The sequence below is a fragment of the Gorilla gorilla genome, chromosome 3, assembly GCF_029281585.2.
Source record: "Gorilla gorilla gorilla isolate KB3781 chromosome 3, NHGRI_mGorGor1-v2.1_pri, whole genome shotgun sequence".
In the NCBI taxonomy this organism is placed as follows: Eukaryota; Metazoa; Chordata; class Mammalia; order Primates; family Hominidae; genus Gorilla; species Gorilla gorilla.
Window position 1 is genome coordinate 142344732 of NC_073227.2, and position 24247 is coordinate 142368978.

Consider the following 24247-nt stretch of genomic DNA (forward strand, 5'->3'; position numbering starts at 1 on the left):
AGTCACGTGTGGGCGGGTTGGTTCCCTGTATCCCCCAAGTAGAGTTGCCAGGGAAAATACAGGATGTGCAGTTAAATTTAACTTTCAGATAAACAACAAAACACATTTTAGTATAAGTTTGTCCCACATATTGCATAGAACAAACTTATTTTTGTTTGTATTTTATTCGCTAAATCTAGCAACTCTGTCCCTGAGTCCTATAGGGGATAACGTAGTCCCAGCTACTTGGGAGGCTGAGGCGGGAGAATCGCTGGAACCTGGGAGGCGGAGGTTGCAGTGAGCCAAGATTGCGCCACTGCACTCCAGCCTGGGCAACAGAGTGAGACTCTGTCTCAAAAAAAATAAGATAAAAAACATAAAGCCCCATCATGATGAATATGTGCATAAAGTAGATTACGTTATAGAAGAGGAACACTGAACTTAGGGTTTCTTACTATTTTTATAGTAAGTGGAAGCAAGCCTACTCTTTTCCAGAGAGAAAGATTACCTCAACCCTCAAGGTTGCTTGCTCCAAACACAACCCTGTGAAATAGCCTGGACAGAGCTTGCATTCATGGCATACCCAGCAGGAACATACAGGGATTCCTAGGACTCATGACGATTTGCCTCTCCCCACATGGTAACTCACTGACCTTCAGGTTTGGCTGCCTTTGTACATATTGGATTCCCAGGAGTTTTAGAGAAATGTATATTCATTTCTGATATTACTGGAAAAGCTACTGAATACATAGACCATTAGTTCCATTAGATTAATGTTTTTTAAAAATATGGCTCCCAAACTACTAGCATCAACATCTCCTTGGAACTTATTACAAATATACATAATCAGGCCTTCCCAGACCTCAATCAGAAACTCTGGAGGTGAAGCCCAGCCACCTACAGTTCAACGAGCCATTCAGTTGATTCTAATACAAGCTAACGTTTGAGAACTAGTGCATTGGATTATGCAAAGATAGGAAAGGAGAGCTAAGGTTTGTTGTGTAACTTGTGTAGTCCACATTTTGCATCTCAGGTGCTTTACACGTGTTATGCTATTTTATGCCCACAATGATCTTTAATTAGATATATCATACCATCATTTTGCAGATGAGGAAACTGAGGCTCAGAGATGTTAACTTGTCTGAAGTTGTAGAGTTAGTAAGTGGCATAGCTGGAATTTGAACTCAGGTCTAGAGGACTCAGAGCCATGCATTCTACCAAGCTTTTGCTGTGGAAATGAAGTAAAAAAATGTCTATTATGTATATAAGTTCTTTTATTTTGATGGTGTTTTAAGATATCTTTGCTGCTTGACTTAATACTTTAAAATACAGAAGTGATTTGAAATGGATAACATCCGACCAATGCAGTCTCAAGCTCTCCCTCATCTTAAGGCCTGCTCAAACATTTTTCCTTCTGTCTTCTCTAGATAGATGTTCCACTTCTAAGTTGTTTCACCTTATGTTTAATGTCTCTATGTTGCTTTTTAAAAGATTCTCCCTATTTTCTTTGTCACAACACCCTGTTTACCTCATAGCACTTAATACAATTTATGATTAGTTATTATTTTCTTGTTTATTGTTTGTCTTTACCTCTGTATTGTAAACTTCATATGGATAAGGACTATATCAGTTTGCTTAGCATGACACTAGGCACTTAATAGATATGTTCAAGAAATATAAATTAATGAATGTAAAATGAAGGTGATAATACCTATTCTGTTTCCCTGTGAGGGTCTTGAGAATCCAAGGTGATAATACATGTAAAAATGCTTAGAAAAATAGACTGTAAATATGAGGGGATTTTATTAAAGTAAAAAAAAAGGAATAAAGGTATATCTCACAGATTTCTATTATATAATATTGTTTAAGAAAAGAGGGGAGTTAATAAATACTGACAGATCTATGAGTCACTTATACAGAACCTGAAGTTTACATACATTTTTAATACTTTATTTGTAGTCCTTATTACAAAGGAGTAGACCTCGATATTATTTTTCTCTAAAATATGGAGTGGTTCATTATTTTAATTTTATTGAGAAATAATTTCTTAGTTGCTCCATATTTGTAATTTTTCAGTGTTTTAAATTTGCAATGTGAAATAGGCCCTGAGATGCTAAAGGTAATGAGCTATCAAGCATAATCTATACTAATGGTTTTTTTGGATTAATGTCTTAAAATTTTAGTGTTTTTGAGAATGTTTACTACATTGTAAAACTGGACTTAAATGTCTGATTTTTATATTTGCTTTTTTTTTTTTAATGCTTTGGGCTTTTTAATGTATGCCATATCTCTATTATTATTGATTCTGCTTATTTCCATCTCACTTGCCCTGGTAAGACTATATTTTTTAGAAAGGCAAATGATTTAAAAAAACACAGTGGGAATAAACCTTTGTGTTTGTGTTTACTTTGTCATTTAAAAATATTTACAATTAACTTATATTTAAGTATCTATCAAAAAGTTTTTCATTTCTTAATGATTTTTTTTTATGTTGTTGTTTTTTTGTTTTCTTTTGGGGTCTGTTTAGGTTGTGGTTTTTATGGCCAGATGATATCCTGAAGAATAAGAGGTGTAGAAACAAATGTGGTTGTCTCGGTGGCTGCAGATTCTTTGGTGGCACAGTAACTGGCCTAGATTTCTTCAAGCTTGAAGAGTTGACACCGTCCAGTAGCTCTGCATTTTCAAGCACAAGTGCAGAGTCTGATATGTATTATGGACAGTCTCTACTACAGCCTGGAGAATGGATAATTACTAAAGAAATTCCCAAAATTATAGATGGTAATAAAATGTTTCGTCACTTGTGCTAATTGTTTACTTTCTTCGTCACTATGCCATTTTGAGAGAAATTCAGTGTTAACTCTGTTCAACTCAGTTTACTTCGTGTGATGTTATGAGTAGGGTTTAGTATAATCCACCTTTGTTTTGCACATGACTTAACTAAAGCCAGATAAAACTAGTGATTTTTTCGGAGTTAGAAGTAGGTCTGCTATTCAGATCTTCTGTTGTTGACGTGGGTGGCTTTCCTCACAGAGTTTTTTCTAAATATTTCCTTACATACTGTTATTTTCCTGTAGCACAGCATCCAGATAAATACTTAGGAATAGCTGTGCTTCAAGGTAACAATTGTTTCACCAGCTTGCTTTTATAGGATAACTTTTGGATAGTAATATTTATACTGTTGGCCCCCATGTTACCAATTACATTTGCAGAATAGTTTCCTTATAGTAAAATTAAACATGTCAAGAAAAGAACTCCGGTCTTAGAATCTTTAGCATAACTCTGGCTGGGCGTGGTGGCTCACACCTGTAATCCCAGCACTTTGGGAGGCCATGGCGGGTGGATCACGAGATCAGGAGATCGAGACCATCCTGGCTAATGTGGTGAAACCCCGTCTCTGCTAAAAATACAAAAAATTAGCTGGGCGTGGTGGCGGGCGCCTGTAGTCCCAGCTACTCGGGAGGCTGAGGCAGGAGAATGGTGTAAACGCGGGACACGGAGCTTGCAGGGAGAGGAGATGGCGCCACTGCACTCCAGCCTGGGAGACAGAGCGAGACTCCGTCTCAAAAAAGAAAAAAAAAAAAAGAATCTTTTTTTTTTTTATTATTACACTTTAAGTTTTAGGGTACATGTGCACATTGTGCAGGTTAGTTACATATGTATAATTTTTAGCATAACTCTGCAAATACACCAGTTTGCTATGAGCAGTGAAGAGTGGCTTTAAGTGTATTATATTTAGATTTACCTAGAGTCTTTTCTCCAGAGACTTCAGAAACAGATTTTTCCTCTGGATTTTTTTAGTTCTGTGTTCCTATGATTCAGTGCAATATTTACTGTTTAAGTTGCCATGCTGTGAAGATGTTAATTGTAGAAAAGTCTTGATACTTCACGAATATTTAGCCATTTCCCCTTAATTAATTTAAAAATATTAATTTACCTCTGCCTTTTATCAGTACACACAAAAAGATAGGAAAGGGGTAATTTCACCTTTAAGAGTTGATCAGATTGCTTTCCCATGTATAGGAGCTCTTAGAGGAAACAGCTGGACTACATATACTAAATTCCAAATGATTTTTTTACTGAGTAGTAGTAAGTGTGCACAAGTTATTTTAAGGTCATTGTACTTTGGCAGGTTTGCTAGAATGAGAGCAGATTATCTTATAAAATCAGCAAACACCAAAACTTCTTGGCATTTAAGTGATAAGATAGATTGTAATAATTTAGCTGTCTTCTTATATAACTTTTTTACATTTGAATAATGTTCATTTTTAAAGGTTTACACTGGCATTTTCTCATTTAATCCCTAAGCTACCATGTAAAGTGGACATTATCCTTGTTTTTTAGTAAGGAAACTGAGGCCTGTCACTGAGACTGAGTTGCATGAAGTGATATAGCCAAGTATGGCTGAGAAGAAAATAGAATCAGGGCCATCGAAGCCACTTTGTTGTTCTGTCTAATGTTCTACAACTGGTGCTAATTATAAAGATTGCTTGATTTTCAAAGATTAACCATCACAAACTCAAGAAATAATATTTGCAGGGAATTTATACTGATGTGAAATGAGGAAAATAGTAAATTCTCTTTCTAACATTGAAGAAAGTAAAATTCTTATAATGTATAATAGGAAGTGTCTGTATCTCTTGGTGATTCTCTTAGTAGTGAGTTGTAATTGCCGAATTGCCATAAGTTTCTTGTCCAGGGAAGCTTGGAAATAACCCCTACATACGTACTTGAGTTTCTGATTGTTGAGTCTTCCAGGAATGGAGTACAGATGCAGTGTCAGGATAAAATCAAGGAGGGCATATGGGTAGAATTAAGGATCTATTTGGAAGGTCAGTGAGCACTATGTTCCTGTATCACTTAGAAGCAAATCAAGACCGTTTTTTCTTTTGACTTTCATTGCTCTATTTTACATTTGTGGTAGTAGAAGTAACTAATATTATATTTTAGGTTTATGACTCTTGCCCCTTGAATGCCACTAGAACTGCATTCTGTTCACAGAGATGTTTTTTTCCATTAGCGGATTTACTTTTTTTGGCTAAAACAGGGATGGTAGGAGGAGAGGGTAAGTTGAGCAAGAGTTATTTTTTTTGGATCTAGGCAGCTATAGAATTCTCTTTTTATTTCCCCCAGCCCCTCAATTTATATAACACATCACAGAGCTCTTTATGAAACTGTGAAACAGTGGTGCTTCACTCTGATCCTAAAGTCGTTATTTATTCATTCATAAAATCATGTATTGAGTGCCTTCTGTGTATGAGGCATTGTTCTAGGCACTGGAGGTACATCAGTGAATGAAAAATGATACAGTCCCTGTCAACATTGAACTTTTAAAGCAAAAGGGGAAAATGCTTAAAATAAGTAAATCCGAGTAGAAGATATATGGGGTTCTTTGTACTATTCTTGAAAGTTTTCTGTAAGTTTGAAAATTTTCCAATAAAAGATTTAAAAAGAAGAAAAAACTTCACTGTTTATAGGCCTGGGATCTATACTTATGTAGATATATTTCTAAAACGTTTAACAAATTGCTATATGGAATTAGTCACTTGTGCTTTTTACACGCCTATAATCCCAGCACTTTGGGAGGCTGAGGAGGGCGGATCACGAAGTCAAGAGATCAAGACCATCCTGGCCAACATGGAGAAACCCTTTCTCTACTAAAAATACAAAAATTAGCTGGGTGTGGTGGTGCGTGCCTGTAGTCCCAGCTACTTGGCAGGCTGAGGCAGGAGAATCTCTTGAACCCGGGAGGCAGAGGTTGCAGTGAGCCAAGATCGTGCCACTGTACTCCAGCCTGGTGACAGAGCGAGACTCCATCTCAAAAAAAAAAAAAAATTATACTTAAAAATGGATTAGATTGCCATGTTTTTTATAAACTGCTGTTGAGATTTGTGTATTCACTTAACCCACCTTTTGTTTGTTTAGGTAATGTGAATGGCATGAAGAGGAAAGAATGGGAAAACAAATCAGTGGGAGTAGAAGTAGAGAGAAAAACTCAGCACCTTAGTCTTCAAGTACCATTACGATCTCATAGTTCATCCTCTTCCTCAGAAGAGAACAGTAGTTCTAGTGCTGCACAGCCTTTGTTGGCTGGTGAAAAGGAAAGTCCTTCATCTGTTGCTGATGACCATTTGGTTCAAAAAGAGTTCTTGCATGGGACAAAAAGAGATGATGGCCAAGCAAGGTCAGTATTCACTTAGATTTAGAAGCCTGATCATAAATAGGATTATAATTGTTTAAAATTCTGGCAAGAAAAACTTCTTCCCTCTCCACTCCCCCACTTTAGAAAATTGTTTCCTGTATATCTGAACATATTTTGAAATGTCAGTTTGCTGTTGTCTATCTGATTATAAAAGTCATACATACATATATTCATTCAAGATATGAGGAAAGTACAGGAAAGTGTAATGAAAGTGGAAGTTTCTTGTCGTCCCACCACTCAGAGTGAATCACTGTTAACATTCAGATATTATCCTTCTAGTCTAATGGATACTTTTTGTTCCTCCTCTTGCCACCTTAATAGTTGGCCACTCCCTTCTTGAATCACAGTTTCCTCTTGGTTTGATAGCACATTTCAAAATTTTGTCCCACCTCCTTGGCTATTCCTTCTCAGTCTCCATTGTCCTGTCCTCCATTTCTTCCTCCTTTCTTTTTTCTCTTCCTTTTATAGCCTGCCCTTTGTTGAACATTCTCTCCTTTTTCTCCACTTACTCTATATTATTTCCCTAGGGAGTCTCAATAACTGTTTGGTTTCAATTATGTTCTCTAGCTAACATCTTTTAAATGTAAAACTCCAGCCAAAACCTTTGTTCCTAAGGCCTAGCTACCTTCTTGTTATATCTGCTTGGATGTTTCATGGAGACTTCAAACTCAACATATTAAAAATGGCCTTATTCTTACCAGTTTTAACTTGTTCTGCCTTAGTAAATGGCACTACTACATCAGTTGCTGAAGTCAGAAATACTGGGGTTATGTATAACTTCTTCCTCCAGTCTCCTTTAATCAGAGGCACCTGGTGTATTTTGTTGGACAAGTTTTTAAAGGATGTGAAAGAAAAAAAACGTTTATAAGTGCATTAGTGTCCATGGATTATGGATAGAAGATTACATTCTGGGGTTTCTTTAAGTTTTTATTGTGTTTTAAGCTACCTCAAAATTTTTTGGAACTAATGGGGGATGTGAACACATATTGTACTGTTTTGCTACTTTGGGTATTTTACTATAAAATTGTAGATTTTCTTTTACTTGTAAAGTACATGATTAAAATTACTAAAAGGATTTTTATTGATATTTCTTTTTATGCTTAAATTTTATGATGTATAGAAAATGGTAATAGCTTTGCTTTCTGTTTTAGTATCCCTACAGAAATTTCAGGAAACAGCCCTGTGTCTCCTAATACTCAGGATAAGTCAGTAGGTCAGTCTCCTCTTAGATCTCCCTTGAAACGACAAGCCTCTGTCTGTTCCACCCGTCTTGGAAGTACTAAGAGTCTTACTGCTGCTTTCTATGGGGACAAGCAGCCTGTAACAGTTGGAGTCCAGTTTAGTAGTGATGTCTCTCGAAGTGATGAGAATGTACTAGACTCACCAAAGCAGAGGAGAAGTTTTGGTTCATTCCCATATACACCATCAGCAGACTCTAATTCATTTCATCAGTATCGATCAATGGATTCCAGCATGTCAATGGCTGATAGTGAAGCCTACTTTTCTGCTGCTGAGGAATTTGAGCCCATTAGCAGTGATGAAGGCCCTGGAACTTATCCGGGTAGAAAAAAGAAGAAAAAGCAAACCCAGCAGATTGACTACAGTAGGGGTTCCATATATCACAGTGTAGAAGGGCCACTTACTGGACATGGAGAAAGCATTCAGGATTCCAGAACTCTGCCATTCAAAACTCATCCTTCTCAGGCTTCATTTGTTTCTGCGTTAGGTGGAGAAGATGATGTTATAGAGCATCTATATATTGTAGAAGGTGAGAAAACAGTGGAGAGTGAACAGATTACTCCGCAACAACCCGTGATGAATTGTTATCAGACTTACCTTACTCAGTTCCAGGTAATTAATTGGTCAGTTAAGCACCCAACCAACAAAAGAACCTCTAAATCCTCATTGCATCGTCCCCTTGATCTGGATACACCAACCAGTGAAGAAAGTTCATCATCATTTGAACAGCTTTCTGTTCCAACTTTTAAGGTATAAACCAAATCATTAGTTTCCATTGATATCTTGATTTAGAAAAACAGATTTTTAAGAAGTTATTTTCATAATTACTCTCATTCTTTTTAGCTACCTTTCTGAGAGAGAGACTTTCTGAAGCCATAGCTTTACGTATGATAGGTCACAGAGTTATTGATGAATATTGGAAATTTAAGTAAATTAAATTGAGAAATGGTTTATGAGTTGTCACGGCATTAATCTAATCAACACATATTCTGTGTCTGCATTATACTCTAAGATTAGGATCAACTCTCTCTGAATTCATATTTTCCGTGTCTTAAAAATAAAATTTTGAAGTTGTTTTTAATGATGTTCTTTTTGTTAATTCATAACTCCTTCCATGCAAAGGCTTCAATGTCCACTTACTTGACATTTGAGTTCTTATATTTCAGTATGAATATGGTTATTGGGCATTTCCGTAATGTATTCTGAAAATGCATTACAGAATGTTTTAGGTAAGCTAAAAATACCTCAAAATAAATTTAGTGGTCATAGCCAATATGAAATACTATACTTATTTGAAGTGTCTAAATGCTTATTTAGTTATTCTTAATTCAGATATTTATTATACAGTATTGTGAACAAGGCACTTGATGTAGAGTGGTGAGGGAAATGGATATGGAGCTTATGGTTTAAAGGTGGAAAATGACAATTAATAGATCAGTATATAATTACAAAGTGAGAAGAGTCTATGATGATAACCAAGGGATGCCGGGATAGAGCATAACAAGGGGTGGGGACACCTAGATTGTATTGAGATGAAAGGTCCATCTGAGGAGATAATATTTAGACTGAAATTTGAAGGATGATGAGGAATTGAAGATAGGAGGACCTAGGGGCACTGCATTTCAGGCAGAGGCAACTGCCTTCCTAAAGCCCTGAAGAGGGAAAGAGGTCAGCATGCCCGAGAAATAGTGAGTGGGGAGACTTGCTTGTAATGAGGCTGGAGACCTAAGCAAAGGCTAGGTCATTTAGAGCTTATAGACCATGGCATCAGGAGTTTGAATTTCATTTTAGTTTAACTTATTAACTCTTCAGAGTTTTAAGGAAATATGATAGGATCTCATGTACTTTGAATACTACGTAGAATTGAATTGTCATTAAGCAAGAGATGAATTGGGGTGATCACTTAGGAGACTGTCTCAGTAGTCTGTGCAAGAAATGACCAGGGCTTGGACTTAAACTGTATTAGTAATGATGGGACATGATACATGGAGTTGAATATTCTCATAGATTATGTAGGCATTTGAATAATATGTATTGAAGGAAGAAGAAACATTAGTGAAAGTTGCAAAATTTTGTTTTTAAGGTTGTACTGTTTTCTTATCTTGCCCAAAACCAATTGCCCATGCTGATTTCAAAATGTCCTTTTTAGTCCATGTGGAAATATGTTGGTATATGAATTTTCCAGTGTAAAACTGAATGGCTCTTGTGCAGAATAGTACCTGAGAGGATAGAATTATTTCAGTATTTTAAATAAATCTTTCTAGTTTGATTAGGCAGTCAAATCTCTAGAGAAGACAGGTCAAGGAATCAGTGTTTTTAGACAGCTTCAAAACAGAACATAGGCCATTGTCAGAAAGACAAAAAAATGACATGTATTGGTGAGGATGTAGAGAAAAGGGAACACTTGTGCGCTGTTGGTGGCAATGTAAATTAGTATAGCCATTATGAGAAACAGTATGGAGATTCCTCAAAAAATTAAAAATAGAATTCCATATGATCCAGCAATCCCACTACTGGGTAATATCCAAAGGCAATTAATTCAGTTTATTAAAGAGATGTCTGTACTCCCATGTTAATTACAGGACTATTCACAATAGCTAATATACAGGATCAACCTAAATGTCCATCAATGAATAGACAGATAAAGAAAATGTAGTATATACACACAGTGAAATATTCTTCTGCCATAAAAAAAGTAGGAAATCGTGTCATTTGTGACAATATGAATGAATCTGGAGGGCACTATGTTAAGTGAAATAAGTAAGGCACTAAAAGACAAATACCTCATGATTTCACTCATGTGGAATCTAAGCAAGCTCTTACAGATGTAGAGAGTAGAATGGTGGTTACCAGAGGCTTGGGTAGTTGGGGGGAAAAAAAGTAACCTGGGAGGTAAGAAAGTTATTTTTTGCCATTAAGTCTAAATAACTGACAAGCATTTGTAAAGGTTCAATTTGATTAGTCAGGTTCATTTATTTATTTTCCTTGTTATCATTTATGGATATAAAATACAAGACTAGTTTTTCCTATAGTTTAATGTTTCTGTGTCTCTCTTTCCCACTTAAAGGTTGGTTTTGCTAGGAGAAGTCTAAAATTAGCTTGAGGAAAAACTCAATTTAAAAAGAAACTCTGGAGGAAAGACATTTGAAACACTTGCTTTTAAGTTTCAGTTATAGTCTTTTACCTTCACAACCCTGCTTTGCCATTTATTTGAATCAACAAAGTGAAACTGCCAATTGAATATATTATTTGATTTGCTCAATTTGTCTGTTAAATGTTTATATCAAATATATCAAAATCATATTAGGTAATTCAGGTATTTACATATATCAGTTGATATCATAAAATTAGGGAAATATATTAAAAATCTAGACTATAGTATTTTATATTCTAGGTTATCAAGCAGGGGCTCACAGCTAATTCTTTGCTAGACAGAAGCATGCAACTTTCAGGATCAACTTCAAAGTAAGTAAAAATATCATGCTTTTAAAGTGTCTTCCTTGATTATGAGATGGATAGAGTTTATTCTGAATAATAATCATTCTTTATTTGAGTATGAACTTTATATTGAGAATAAATTACCAAAATAATTCAGCTCTTTTGTCTGCCATGGCTTTGGCTACATTTATAAGTAGTCAGTAGCATTTCTATTAAACATGCTGTAACTTGGCATATCAAAATTGCTGACTAATAAGACTTCAGTATCGTGTTTTTCATAATTTGGCAAAGGTACATCAGGTAAATATATTAAAATTTTCTCATTCATTGTATTAGCCATCTTTGATCAATTAGCATTTTAGTACTTCTTTTTGGCCTGTCTTTGGAAGGTCTTTGGGACATAAAATGTCAAGTCCAGGCCAGGCATGGTGGTTCACACCTGTAATCCCAGCACTTTGGGAGGCCACGGCTGGCAGATCACTTGAGGTCAGGAATTCGAGACCAGCCTGGCCAACATGGCAAAACCCCATCTCTACTTTTTAGTACAAAAAATGCAAAAAAATTAGGCATGGTGGCGCATGCCTGTAATCCCAGCTACTTGGGAGGAGGAGGTTGCAGTGAGCTGAGATCGCACCACTGCACTCCAGCCTAGGTGACAGAGTGAGACTCTATCTCAAAGAAAAAAAAAAAAGTCAAGTCCAATTCCATAAAATTTTTAGTTGTAATGAATGCATGTGTTCACTCATCTTAAGGAAGCTCCAACTTCTAATTCATGGTCTTTTTAATATACGATTTGCTTGTTAAATTGTATAGTACGCCATATACTCCACTGGAAAAAAAACTCGCTGATAACACAGATGATGAAACATTAACAGAAGAGTGGACCCTGGATCAACCAGTGTCCCAGACCAGGACAACAGCCATAGTTGAAGTAAAAGGAACTGTTGATATTGTTTTGACTCCCCTGGTGGCTGAAGCTTTAGACAGGTATTGATTTTGTCTAGAAATACAACTGTTGCTTTATACAATGATTACTCTGTGATATGATAAGTATATGTGATATGTTCATGTAGAAGATTGTTGATAGTTGTAAGTATATGTGATATATGTTCATATAGAAGATTATTGATAGCTATTTTGATTGAATAAAAATGAAAATATGCTTAAAGAGGTCTGTGTTTCAGTTATCATTTGCTACTTTCTTAGCCTAAATTAGAGTTGTCCCTCCATATCTGTTGGGTATTGGTTCCAGAACACCTGTGGATACCAAAATCCACAGATGCTCAAGTCTTGCAAGTTGGTCCTGTGGAACCCGCGGATCAAAAAAGTCAACCTTCTGTATTGGTGGGTTCTGCATCCCACAAATACTGTATTCTGAATACTGTATTTTCAGTCTGCGCTTGGTTAAATGTGTGGATTTGGAACCCACAGATATGGAGAGCTGACTGTATATTCAAATTAATTATTATATTGCAATAATATAATATTACAATAATATAATATTACATATTATTATATAAAACTAACATGAATAAAAATGAGAATGGAACATAATGGAAGTGGTATAGAAGCGGTTGGGAAGAGAAAAGGGGTTCGGTGGAAACGAGCTTTCATGAAAATCTTCCTTTTCCTGCAAAAGCACATAATTTTCTTCAATAACTTATACTATTAAGATTCTTATGATATGTCATATAAATGAAGAACACAGGAAATCTTCTTCAGAAGTTTGTTAAAGAAAAGATCATTGCCCAGTGTGGAACACTTCATCTTGGGGTGAGGGTGGTGATGGTGGGGATAACCTCAGAAATGTTTCCCTTGTATAATTTCTAAATATGTGGCTTAGACATTCTCATTTCAATGTTGAGCAATTGTTGTACATATTCAGATGGTGCTACGTTTCATGATATGTTTACATAAACTAAGTTGTAGAATTAGCGACATTTAAATATTTCATTTACTGTTTTTTCCCCTCAGATATATTGAAGCGATGGTTCATTGTGCTAGTACCCGACATCCAGCTGCAATTGTAGATGATCTTCATGCTAAAGTCCTCAGGGAAGCTGTCCAAAATAGCAAGACTACCTTCTCAGAAAATGTAAGAACTTTTTAATTCAATGGGCATAGCAAATTGAATATTTATCATGGTTACAGAATATTCAAACTTGAAAAATTTTCTTTACAAGTTAAATCAGAATATTTGGACATGTTCTAAAAGCGTTTATATGTCATTGGCTCCGTAAAAGATAGGACATATAACTGTACTATAGATTGAATAGTAGTAAAAATATTTATTTAAAAAATATATTAATAGCTTTCTTTGTTTCTTTTATTTCAGAAGCAGCTTAGTTCCAAGCCTTTTCTAAAGTGCTTTGGCCCTAAGTGAATGAATATTCTTTAGGACTGACACCTTGTTTTTCTAAGACAGCTGTTTATGTTTTGATTTTCCTCTATGATTAGATGACTTGTATCTTAATATTACTTTTGAGATTTTCCTCGTTCACTTAAGTGAATCAAGTCACTACTCTCATTGTATGATATTCTACTTACATTGTGGTTCTAGCCACGAAGCCAGTTGCTTAGCAGTCATATCCCAGTGCTCTTCCAGAGCTTCTCCATTTGATTTTCAAATTTATCTGGATTATACTTAGAGTAGGGACCAGAAGAGAGATGAAAGTGAGACTGATTATTTTAGTTGACTATTTATTTAATATATATTGGCATTTCATGTGATAGAGTAGATGAGTGAAAAAAAGAAATTTGAAAATATTCCTAGCCAAAAAGGGGCCAATTATCAGAAACCAAGTTTGTTTTCAAGCCAGTAGAGTTTAGTGATCTTAAAAAATGCCTGTAATTACTGTACCATTTTTTCTGTCTGCTTCTCTATAGGCTGATTTCAATTTAATGTGTATTACTTTTCTCAACCATGATGCTACCAGTCTATTTCCTAGCTTATCGAAAGTTTGGATTTTAAGGTGGGATATAAAACTAGAACGCAGCTGGCACATAGATGGGCATAGAGGGGCAGCGTGAATAAGTGTGTTGCTGTTGTGGATGATGTGGAAGTTATGAAAAGCTTGTGAAATAATTTCACTTACGATCTTTTTAGTTATCTTCCAAACAAGACGTTAGAGGAACAAAAACTGAGCAGTCTACAATAGGAACGACTAACCAAGGACAAGCACAGACAGATCTTACAATGAAGCAAGATAATGTAACAATTAAAGGTCTTCAGACTAATGTTAGCATACCAAAGGTAACAATTTAATATTTAAAATTTTTTTCCTGAAAGAGGAGAGCATTTTGATGGTGTTTGTCCTTTTCAGTTACCAACGTGAATAATGGTAGAACAGTGTGTAATATTAAAAATATATGTTTTATTTCTATGATCTAATGTAGATCTAATGGAATATAAATAGTTTACTTAAGCAGAATATTAGGTAATAGTAGAATGTTCCACATCCATCCAGTAAAAATTTAATTATGATTATTTTATGAGAATCTGTATTCATAAGCTTTGTCTTCACTGTCAGATACATAGATATGCCATTCTTAACAGTAGTTTTTCATTTTTGTGCATATTTTATGTTTAAGTGGTAATTTTTCACTTGTCAGTTCTGAAATTTTGTGTGTGTGTTAGGTAAACTTATGTTTGTTACAAGCCTCAGTGGAAGAATCTCCAACTACGGCTCCTAGTAGGAGTGTGACTCATGTTTCCCTAGTGGCATTGTGTTTTGACAGAATTGCTACACAGGTTCGCATGAACAGGTAAGAAAGACTTTATTAATCTGAGCCATGATTATCTTGCTGGATGTAAAAGCAAGCCTTGATCATCTTTTCTTTTAAAAATACATTTCTAAGAATGTAATGTTAAAACTCAGAACTGGTTTTGGAATTTCAAATCTTAATTTATAGATTAGTAACATATGTCTTTAAAAAATTTTTACTGTTTCTATTCATAGTATCTTTCAGTAAACATTGAATAATTTTTTACTACTATTGGTATATAATAGTAGAGTGTTTTGTTTTGTTTTTTTTAAAGGAAACCTTTTAGGTAAATGTTTTCTCTGAACTGTATTATTTAAATGTTAAACATTTTACTCTCTTTTTTTTCATAAAGAGGTGTGGTTGAAGAGACTTCAAACAATGCAGAACCTGGTAGAACATCAAATTTTGATAGGTATGTTCATGCCACAAAGATGCAGCCTCAGTCATCTGGATCTCTCAGATCAAATGCTGGAGCAGAAAAAGGCAAAGAAATTGCAGCTAAGTTAAACATTCATCGAGTTCATGGGCAACTTAGGGGTCTTGATACAACAGGTAGGATTCTACAACAAATATGTTTTTTCTTGGCATATATAAATGTAAGATGATTTTGCAGAAGGGAACATGTTTTTTTCCTTTGACTATTGCTACAATTCGGTATTCTATAAGAAAGAGAAAGGTATTTCTCCCTATATTGAACATGTGGTATTTAGCTACTTGTCACTCACATTCTGTACAGAATAGAAAATAAACTTTGGTAAGAAAATTAAGTGGTATGGCCCCAAATTAGGAACTTCTATTTCCCATGTTTCTATTTCCCATGCTTCTATTTCCCATGTTTTTTCCATGCTATTTACTTGCTCATTATAGAACAGAGAAGACATGATCTTTATAGTCTTTCTTATTTTTTAAATCATTCTGTTTGTAAAACAGTGTTAGAATTAATTGTAGTATTAATCAAAACCAGAGAGTCTGTAAAATACAGCAGCAATAAGGTGACACACATTCCTCTTAAAGTCTCTAGTTAGGTAAAAGGAAAGTAGAGCTGTTATACATCATTTTAATATTTTTGATTCTTATTTAGCACATTTTATCATTTAGATGCTTAAATGTTTCCAGAATGTCAGAGATTCAATTCAGAAAAAGTTAGATTTGCTAATCGTATTTGAGATGATTGCTCTGCTGAAATCTTTATGTGGGACTGGTGACCAATCCTGAGTAAACAAATGAATTCCCTGAATTTGCTTACTGTATTTTATAGGTTCTGAAGTTTCCATGATTCCTGTCTGCATTCTGGGTCTGTGTACCTGTTTTGACTTTCTCAAGGCTTATTTTTTTCATCCCAGGTGTGAGGCTGAAAGCATTTGACCTGAGGTTTTCAAGGGACTTTTCATGACTACCTAAGATCTGTAGTCCTAAAACTGGTGAAAAATGTGGTGGCTTGAGTGAAGACATTTTATCAGCTCTGTGGTTTGTGTGGGTAACCAATTTGCACTGGGTATTATACAGACCATAAGCAGAACCTTATATAATTTTGAAAGGCATTATCATGCAGAAAACACTCTCATTGAAGACAAAACTCCCAACGAAATTCCAAGGTGGACATTTCTGTAAAAATGTAGATGTCTTTGCTTATATGTACATTAGTTATCTGCCAAAGGATACTTAATAACCTCATAATATTTGTTACCCTTATAGGGAGGGGAACTAGGTGTCTGGTTGTGGTGTTAGAGGCTTTTCATTGTATACTTTTTCATAATTTTTTGAACTTTGATACATCTGAATATGTATGGGATTAAAGACATACAAAAAAATTAAATAATGAGAAAATCATAGGAAAATGTAGGTGAATGTTTATTCTCTGAATAAGACCTTTTAATTATAAATGCAAAGAATGACATTTCCATAGAATAGAATATTATATAGCTATTAAAATGATATCTTTGAAAAAATTTTAATGACCTGAGGAAATTATTTACTGTTGCATGAAAATGGGAGCCAAAGCTGGGTTTGCAAAGTGATCTCTAAAGGGCTAGAATGCAGTGTACTTCAAATATAAACAAGTTATCCTTGAATGGTAAATTTACATGTGTTTTTAATATTCTTTTTGTTTTTTTATATTCATTAGCAATAATCAGAGAGAGAAATGAAAAAAGTAAGATAAAGTAAAACTTCTCTCAGGCACTTGGGGTGTTAATTTCCACAGTGTATCTGTAAGCAGTGGAACCATGACAAGGTCTATGATGAATTGTAGTTATGTAAAATATGTCAGTATAAAACAGTCTTTTAGTAAAAGCTATAATTTGCCTAGAAAATAATGTTTTTCCTAAGGCTTGGTAATTAATTGAATTTTTTTTTTATTTTGTGAGATGATGAAAGTATTTAAAACTACTGTGAAGATAAATTATTTAGGATATTTTTAACTTTATATTTTTTAGAGTATCCTGTAATCATTCAGAAACAAATTCATACTACCTTTGAGCAACTTGTTAATCATAAAATCTTCTTTTCTTCCTCTTAGGCAGCATTATTCTAAAAGTTAGCTCATTTGCCTGTTTTTCTATCTTTTCGACAGAGCACTAAGATATCTTTTAAGACAACCAGTGTGCCAGATGTCCAAATGTTTGTGTTTTTTAATGTAAGCTTATGTCTTTAAAAATGGTCATTTTGCTCTCTTTTGATAATAGACATTGGGACCTGTGCAATCACTGCTATTCCTTTTGAGAAGTCCAAAGTTTTATTTACTCTTGAAGAGTTGGATGAATTTACTTTTGTGGATGAAACTGATCAGCAAGCTGTTCCAGATTTAACTCGAATAGGTCCCAGCCAAGAAAAATGGGGATGGATAATGTTTGAATGTGGACTTGAAAGTTTAACCATAAAAGGCAAGCATTTTTTATTGAATTCTGCTTAAGGTGGGGACAAATATGTCCTATATTGCAGAAATGTTTTGAACAATCATGGCTTTCAGTAACCTGAATCAACATAATAAAGCAGAAAGTGTGGTATCTGGGATTATTTACCGGGGGTGAGTGCCTCATACCAATTGCTTAAGTGGAGCTTTTCCTCCATTATGTGATTTCAAAAGTAGGTAGAGCTTGAAAAACAACAATATGTTTTTCTGAATAAATTCCCAAATAAAATATAAAGCCACCCAATTTTTTGAAACTTTGCATCTTTGAAAACTGGATCTTTGGTCAGTAGAATTATGCCATATAGGATATAAAAATTGTAAATTCTTTATTCAGTGAAAAATATCTACTGTATCTACTTAGAATTATATTTGCTTTTTTATATATTCTTGAGTAATATCTCAAAAAGGAAGGTTGAAATGTGTATAACACTTTTTTTAGGTTTAGTAATATATAATATAGTAACTACTATAAATAATAGTAGTTGTATATGCCTACAATTATTTACCTGATAATTCAGTGATACATTACTTTTATAGATTAGGGCAAAGACTTGGTGAGAAAAAAATAGTCTTTATGAAATTTTATACAGATATTGTAGAGTACAGCATTAAGACACTTATTCACCATTTATAATAAATGCTTTTTTTATTTTTATAGGAGGAAGACAGTCTGGTGCTGTTTTATATAACAGTTTTGGAATTATGGGTAAAGCTAGTGACACAGAAAGGGGTGGAGTGCTGACATCCAATAATTCTTCTGATTCTCCAACCGGCAGTGGCTATAATACTGATGTCTCTGATGATAATCTTCCATGTGACCGGACAAGCCCTTCCTCAGACTTAAATGGAAATTCTGTTTCAGATGAACAGGTTAGTGACTTTCTAATAGTAATAATAATGGTGCTTTAGAAAAATAACAAAGAAAACTACATATGCAATTCAAAATTAGTTTCTGGAGTGTATTTGCCTGTCTTTCCCTATTTTGGATTTATGATATCTGCTTAAATGTTAGTCAAAGTGTGTTGGTGAATATACTACTAGAATATAATTTCCAAAGTATATCATAGATATATTTATATCCATCATAGTCCTAGCATTATGCCTTGCTCAAATTAGATACCTAATAAATATTTGTTGAATTAATAAATTAACAAAATTTAAGAGAAATCCACCTATAGGGTGTGGAGGATTTTAGCAGAAGTCATTTTGTTATTGGTAGTATTTTATGTCAGTTCTAAATATTTTTGTCAGTGTTTGCTTATTTCAGTTAAGAGTTCTGAATGGCACCTTATATTCAACTCACTTTTTATTTTTATTATGGTAGAATTACATGGGTGGTGATGAGTACGGTAACAGCAACAACAAAAATATTCCAAATTTTGGGTTGAAGAAATGTCGTGCCACTAACTGGTGACCTGGGGCAAGTTCCTAACCTTTTCCTAAGTCTCTTTACCTGTAATAGGAGTATGGTCATGTTATTGACCTTGCAGCGTTGTGAAGACTGAAGCAGGTAATACATATGAAGGGCTTAGCTCAGTATGTAGTATGTAATAAGAATGTAGTAACTGTTGTTCTTAAACATATGTACATATATTTCTGATCACTTTGAAAATTAGGCCAATTGGAGAGGAAAAAGTTCCAAAGAAACCACTTTTTAATTAGGAAGTCTAGTATGGGTATCTAGTAATCATGGGTATACTCACCTTTACCCCCCAGATTCCTAGGGATTTATTTTTAAAACATTTGTTTTTATTTAATATGTAGTTTAATGAGTTTAATCACAGTTTTATTTTGGGGTCTTTGGAAATGTTTAGGGGATGGATTATCACTTTAATTAAGGAAATTTAAAAATACAATAGCTACTCACTGGACAAAAGAGCTGAGAAAAGGCTAGCTGTTCTTTCCTTCTCCTTCACCTACTAAAATACTTGACAGAAATTCAGGCATCTTTCTTGATCTCTCGGATCCTACTCTCCTTGCTGAAAGCCCTTGAATTGGCTAACATTACTTTCTTTGGGTTCTCTGACTTTATTGGTCCATTTCTTTATGGAATTTTTTCTTCTTCTTAAATGTGGTGGTTTCCTCAGGTTCTGTTCTTGGATCTTCCTTTCTTCTTGCTATTTGTCTACTACTCCCTGATGAATTTCATTTCCTAGGTCAGTTCCGTAATTTAATGACACTTCTCTTTCCCACTGGCCACACCTTTAGCACCAGCTCTTCACCTGAGCTCCAGGATTGTGTTTAGTGGCCTTTTAGACATCATCATTTAGTATTTAACAGAGTCATGAAGCCTCCATTGCAGACCCTAGCTCCTGGACAACATTTCTAGACACACCCTAGGCCAGAAGGGAACCCACTGCATTGAAGGAAAGGACCCAGTCCTGGCAGGATCAATCACCTGCTGACTAAAGAGCCTTTGAGCCCTGAATAACCAGCAGCAGTACCCAGGTAGCATATCATGGGCCTTGGGTGACCCTCTGCGATGTGCTGGTTTAGGTGTGACCTAGCACATTCCTAGCTGTGGTGGCTATAGTGAGAGATTCTTTCTGCTTGAGAAAGCAGAGGGAGAAGTAATGGGGACTTTGTCTTGCACCTTAGATGCCAGCACAATGCGCAGAGCACTAAGCAGGCTCTTGGGGTTCCTGATTTCAGGACATGGCTCCTGGATGGCATTTCTGGACCTGCCCTGGGTCAGCAGGGAGCCCACTGTCCTGAAGGGTGAGTTTCAGGCCTGGCAGCATTCACCACAAGCTGACAGAACAGCCCTTGGGCCTTAAGTGAACATCAGTGGTAGTGTGACAGTACTCCCCATGGGCCTGTGATGGTGGTGGCCATGGGGTAAGGATTCTCTGCCTGTGGAAAGGGGAGGGAAGAGTGGGAAGGTCTGTGTCTTGTGATATGAGTGCCAGCTCAGCCATGGTAGAATAGAACACCAAGTAGATTTATAAGGTTTTTGTCTCCAGTTGTTGGCTCCTGGATAGCATCTCTAGACCTGCCCAGAGCCTGGCGAACTCACCACCCTGAAGGGAAAGACACAAGCCTGGCTGGCTTCGCCACCTGCTGATTGTACAGCTCTAGGTCTGTGAGCAAACGTAGGCAGAAGCCAGGTAGTGGTTACAGGGGGCCCTGGGTGAGACCCAGTGCTATGCTGGCTTCAGGTCTAACCCCACACAGTTCCACTGGTGGTAGCCACAGGGGTGCTTGTGTCACTGCACCAGCTCCAGGAAGCTCAGCACACATAGAGAGAGACTCTGCTTGGGAGAAAGTAAGGGAAGATAATAAGAGCCTCTGTCTGGTAATCCAGAGAATCTTCTGGATCTTATCCAAGACCACCAAGGTGGTACCTCTATAAGTTGCAAGAACAGTGATACAGGGCTTGGGGTGCCCCCTAATGCAGATATGACTTTGCTGACCAAAAACTTATAACACCCAAGTCCCTTTGAATACCTGAAAAGCCTTCCCAAGAAGGATGGGTACAAACAAGCCCAGAGTGTGAAGACTACAATAAACACCTAACTCTTCAATGCCCAGACATTGATGAACGTCCACAAACATCAAAAACAGCCAGCAAACTACGACCTCACCAAATGAATTAAATAAGGCACCAGAGACTAATCCCAGAGAAACAGATGTGTGACCTTTCAGACAAAGAATTCAAAATAACTGTGTTGAGGAAACTCAGAGAAATTCAAGGTAACACAGGGAAGGGATTCAGAATCTTATTAGATAAATTTGACAAATAATTAAAAAGAATCCAGCAGAAATTCTAGAGTTGAAAAATCCAAGTGACATAGTGAAGAATGCATCAGAGTCTCCTAACAGCAAAATTGTTCAAGCAGAAGAAAGAATTAATGAGCTTGAAGACAGACTGTTTGAAAATACATAGAGGAGACAAAAGAAAAAAGGAAGAAAAAGAACGAAGCATGCCTACAAGATCTAGAAAATAGCCTCAAAAGGGCAAATCTACTAGTTACTGGCCTTAAAGAGAAGGTAGAGAAAGACGGGTAGAAAGTTTGTTTAAAGGGGTAACAACAGAGAACTTCCCAAACCTTGAGAAAGATATCAATATTCAAGTACAAGAAGGTAGAGAATACCAAGCAGATTTAAACCAATTAAGACTACCTCAGGATATCTAATCATTAAACTCCCAAAGGTCAAGCATAAAGAAAGGATCCCAAAAGCAGCAAGAGAAAAGAAACAAATAACATACGATGGAGTTCTGATAAAACTGGCAGCAGACTTTTCAGTGGAATCTTTACAGGCCAGGAGAGAGTGGCATGACATATTTAAAGTGCTGAAGGAAAAACACTTTTAAAAGAATAGTATATCTGGCAAAAATATCCTTCAAACCTGAAGGAGAAGTAAAGACTTTCCCAGACTTGATTTGATGAAAAGGTTTTGCACTTAAAACATTAGCCTCTGTGTTAGTGGTTTTAAGGGGCTGTATGTTAATAAGTTTTTGGCATTCTATTTTATATAGGATGAAGGAGTCGAATCTGATGATTTGAAAAAAGATCTACCTCTGATGCCTCCTCCTCCAGATTCATGTAGCATGAAGTTGACCATTAAAGAAATTTGGTTTAGTTTTGCAGCTCCCACCAATGTGAGATCTCACACACATGCATTTTCTAGGTAAAGAGTTTTTAAAATATAGTATTATCGCTTGATCTTTCTTTATTTTAAATAGTATACAATTCTGTTTCATATTTTTAAAAATTACTTTTCTGGTATATATAGTATTAAGGTTGCAACTTTTTCATCATTCTTACTTCATATGTTCTGTAGACATTAGTCTTACCTTGTTTGACCCAATTTCTTTCATAGTACTTTAGTTTTATTTTTATTTGTTCCTCTGCCTTAGACTTTTGTTTACTCTTTTTATCTCTGACAGGCTTTTTTTTTCTTTCTTTTCTATTGTCCATTTTTTTTTAACATTTCTTAGTTATGCTTTCATAATTTATCAGTGCTCAAAAAGAAAAGAAATTAATTTTGCCTGAGTAAAACAACCACTAAGTACAGTAGGTATGGGAGATTGTTTGGAATACAAATTTTGACACTTGTTTTTATAATTTTTTATTTATGTTAAAAAGGCAGCTGAACCTTTTAAGCACTGCAACGCCAGCTGTTGGTGCATGGCTTGTTCCCATTGACCAACTCAAGTCATCTTTAAACAAATTGGAAACTGAGGGAACCTTGAGAATTTGTGCTGTTATGGGATGCATAATGACAGAAGCATTAGAGGTATGTCTTTAAATAATACAAGGTATTATACAAACTTTAGTATTGAAAATGACCCCTTATTGTTAATCATTATTGGAAAATATCAGATTTACAAGTTCTTAATTACTGAATGTCTTTTATTTGTAGGCTCTTTCATACCTATCACTCTAAATCTATTGTTGTTTCTTGATTTTAGAATAAAAGTGTACATTTTCCCCTAAGAAGTAAATACAACAGGCTTACAAAAGTTGCTCGCTTTCTCCAAGAAAATCCTTCATGTTTACTGTGTAATATACTACACCACTATCTGCACCAGGCAAATTACTCCATCATTGATGATGCTACAATGGTAAGTTACTGAAACTACATTAGTTTTAAGGAATTCTCTATTCTGTTGGTGGACCACTGATACACAGGGTTTGAGATGCATGTGAGAATGGTTAGAAATACAGGTCTATAGGCCAGGTGCAGTGGCTCATGCCTGTAATCCCAGCACTTTGGGAGGCTGAGGCGGTTGGATCATTTGAGGCCAAGAGCTGGCCAACATGGCAAAACTCTGTCTCTACTAAAAATACAAAAAATTAGCTGGGCGTGGTGGCTGTCACCTGTAATCCCAGCTACTCGGGAGGCTGAGGCAGGAGAACTGGTTGAACCTGGGAGGCAGAGGCTGCAGCGAACCAAGATCGCACCATTTCACTCCAGCCTGGGCAACAAGAGCAAAACTGTCTCAAGAAAAAGAAAAAAAAAGAAATACAAGTCTATAGACAAAGAGTGTGCTCAGACTAATGATTTGGGAGTTGCCAGCATAAAGGTGTTAGTAGAAGCTGTAGACATGGATGAGATTTCCAGGAATGCTATGTTGGGTAAGAAATTGCTCAGGGATGGAATTCTGAAGAAAGCCAAAATTAAAGGGGGTGTAGGTGGTTGGATAGGGATACACCAAGTGATGGGAAGGGAAAGAAAGAGGTAGGAGAACTAGGAAAGAGTGATGTCTTGGAAGCTAAAGGTATAAAGAGTTTTTAAGCAAGAGAATAATCACCAGAGCCAAATTTCACATACAGTTTGATGAAACAGGGACTAATTGATGATTGAGGGGAGAATATACAATCACACGAAATAAATACAATCCATCTCTGCCTCTGGAAAAGCAGATAACATCATGATTAGAGTTTTAGAACTTTTAGGATCTCTCTTCTCCAAGTTGCTGGCCAATAGGGGACACACAAGAATCTTTAGTCAAATTAGGGACCAATGTATCAGTATTATTAATGGCCAGTTAAGCCATTGTTCAGGCAAGTCAAGAATCTCTAGTAAGTGTTGGATTTGAAAAAGACACTTAGACCTAAGGCTGGTGTAGTACTTTTTATTCCCTCCCTGTGAATTGAAGACTGGGAAATCTACAGTTTAAGCCTAACTTGCCTGTGTAGTTATAGGTAGAGAAGCTTGAACAGAGAGAATGGCAGGTGTTTCCCATGGATGGATGCTCTGCCAGATGT

General features: G+C 35.8%; 1 protein-coding gene across 13 annotated transcripts in view; it reads left to right on the forward strand.

Annotated features, from left to right (window-relative positions):
• Window positions 1-24247, forward strand: part of BLTP1 (bridge-like lipid transfer protein family member 1) — a 215442-nt gene that overhangs the window by 79804 nt on the left and 111391 nt on the right. For all 13 annotated transcript variants that reach the window (XM_055385628.1, XM_019025467.4, XM_055385634.2 and 10 more), the window contains 14 exons: window positions 2507-2757; window positions 5902-6160; window positions 7330-8167; window positions 10812-10882; window positions 11669-11842; window positions 12830-12950; window positions 13962-14108; window positions 14493-14620; window positions 14973-15172; window positions 17305-17502; window positions 18190-18401; window positions 22012-22163; window positions 22622-22772; window positions 22948-23100. In XM_055385628.1, coding sequence (XP_055241603.1) covers window positions 2507-2757; window positions 5902-6160; window positions 7330-8167; window positions 10812-10882; window positions 11669-11842; window positions 12830-12950; window positions 13962-14108; window positions 14493-14620; window positions 14973-15172; window positions 17305-17502; window positions 18190-18401; window positions 22012-22163; window positions 22622-22772; window positions 22948-23100 — 3055 coding nt within the window. The remainder of the gene's footprint in view (window positions 1-2506; window positions 2758-5901; window positions 6161-7329; window positions 8168-10811; window positions 10883-11668; window positions 11843-12829; window positions 12951-13961; window positions 14109-14492; window positions 14621-14972; window positions 15173-17304; window positions 17503-18189; window positions 18402-22011; window positions 22164-22621; window positions 22773-22947; window positions 23101-24247) is intronic.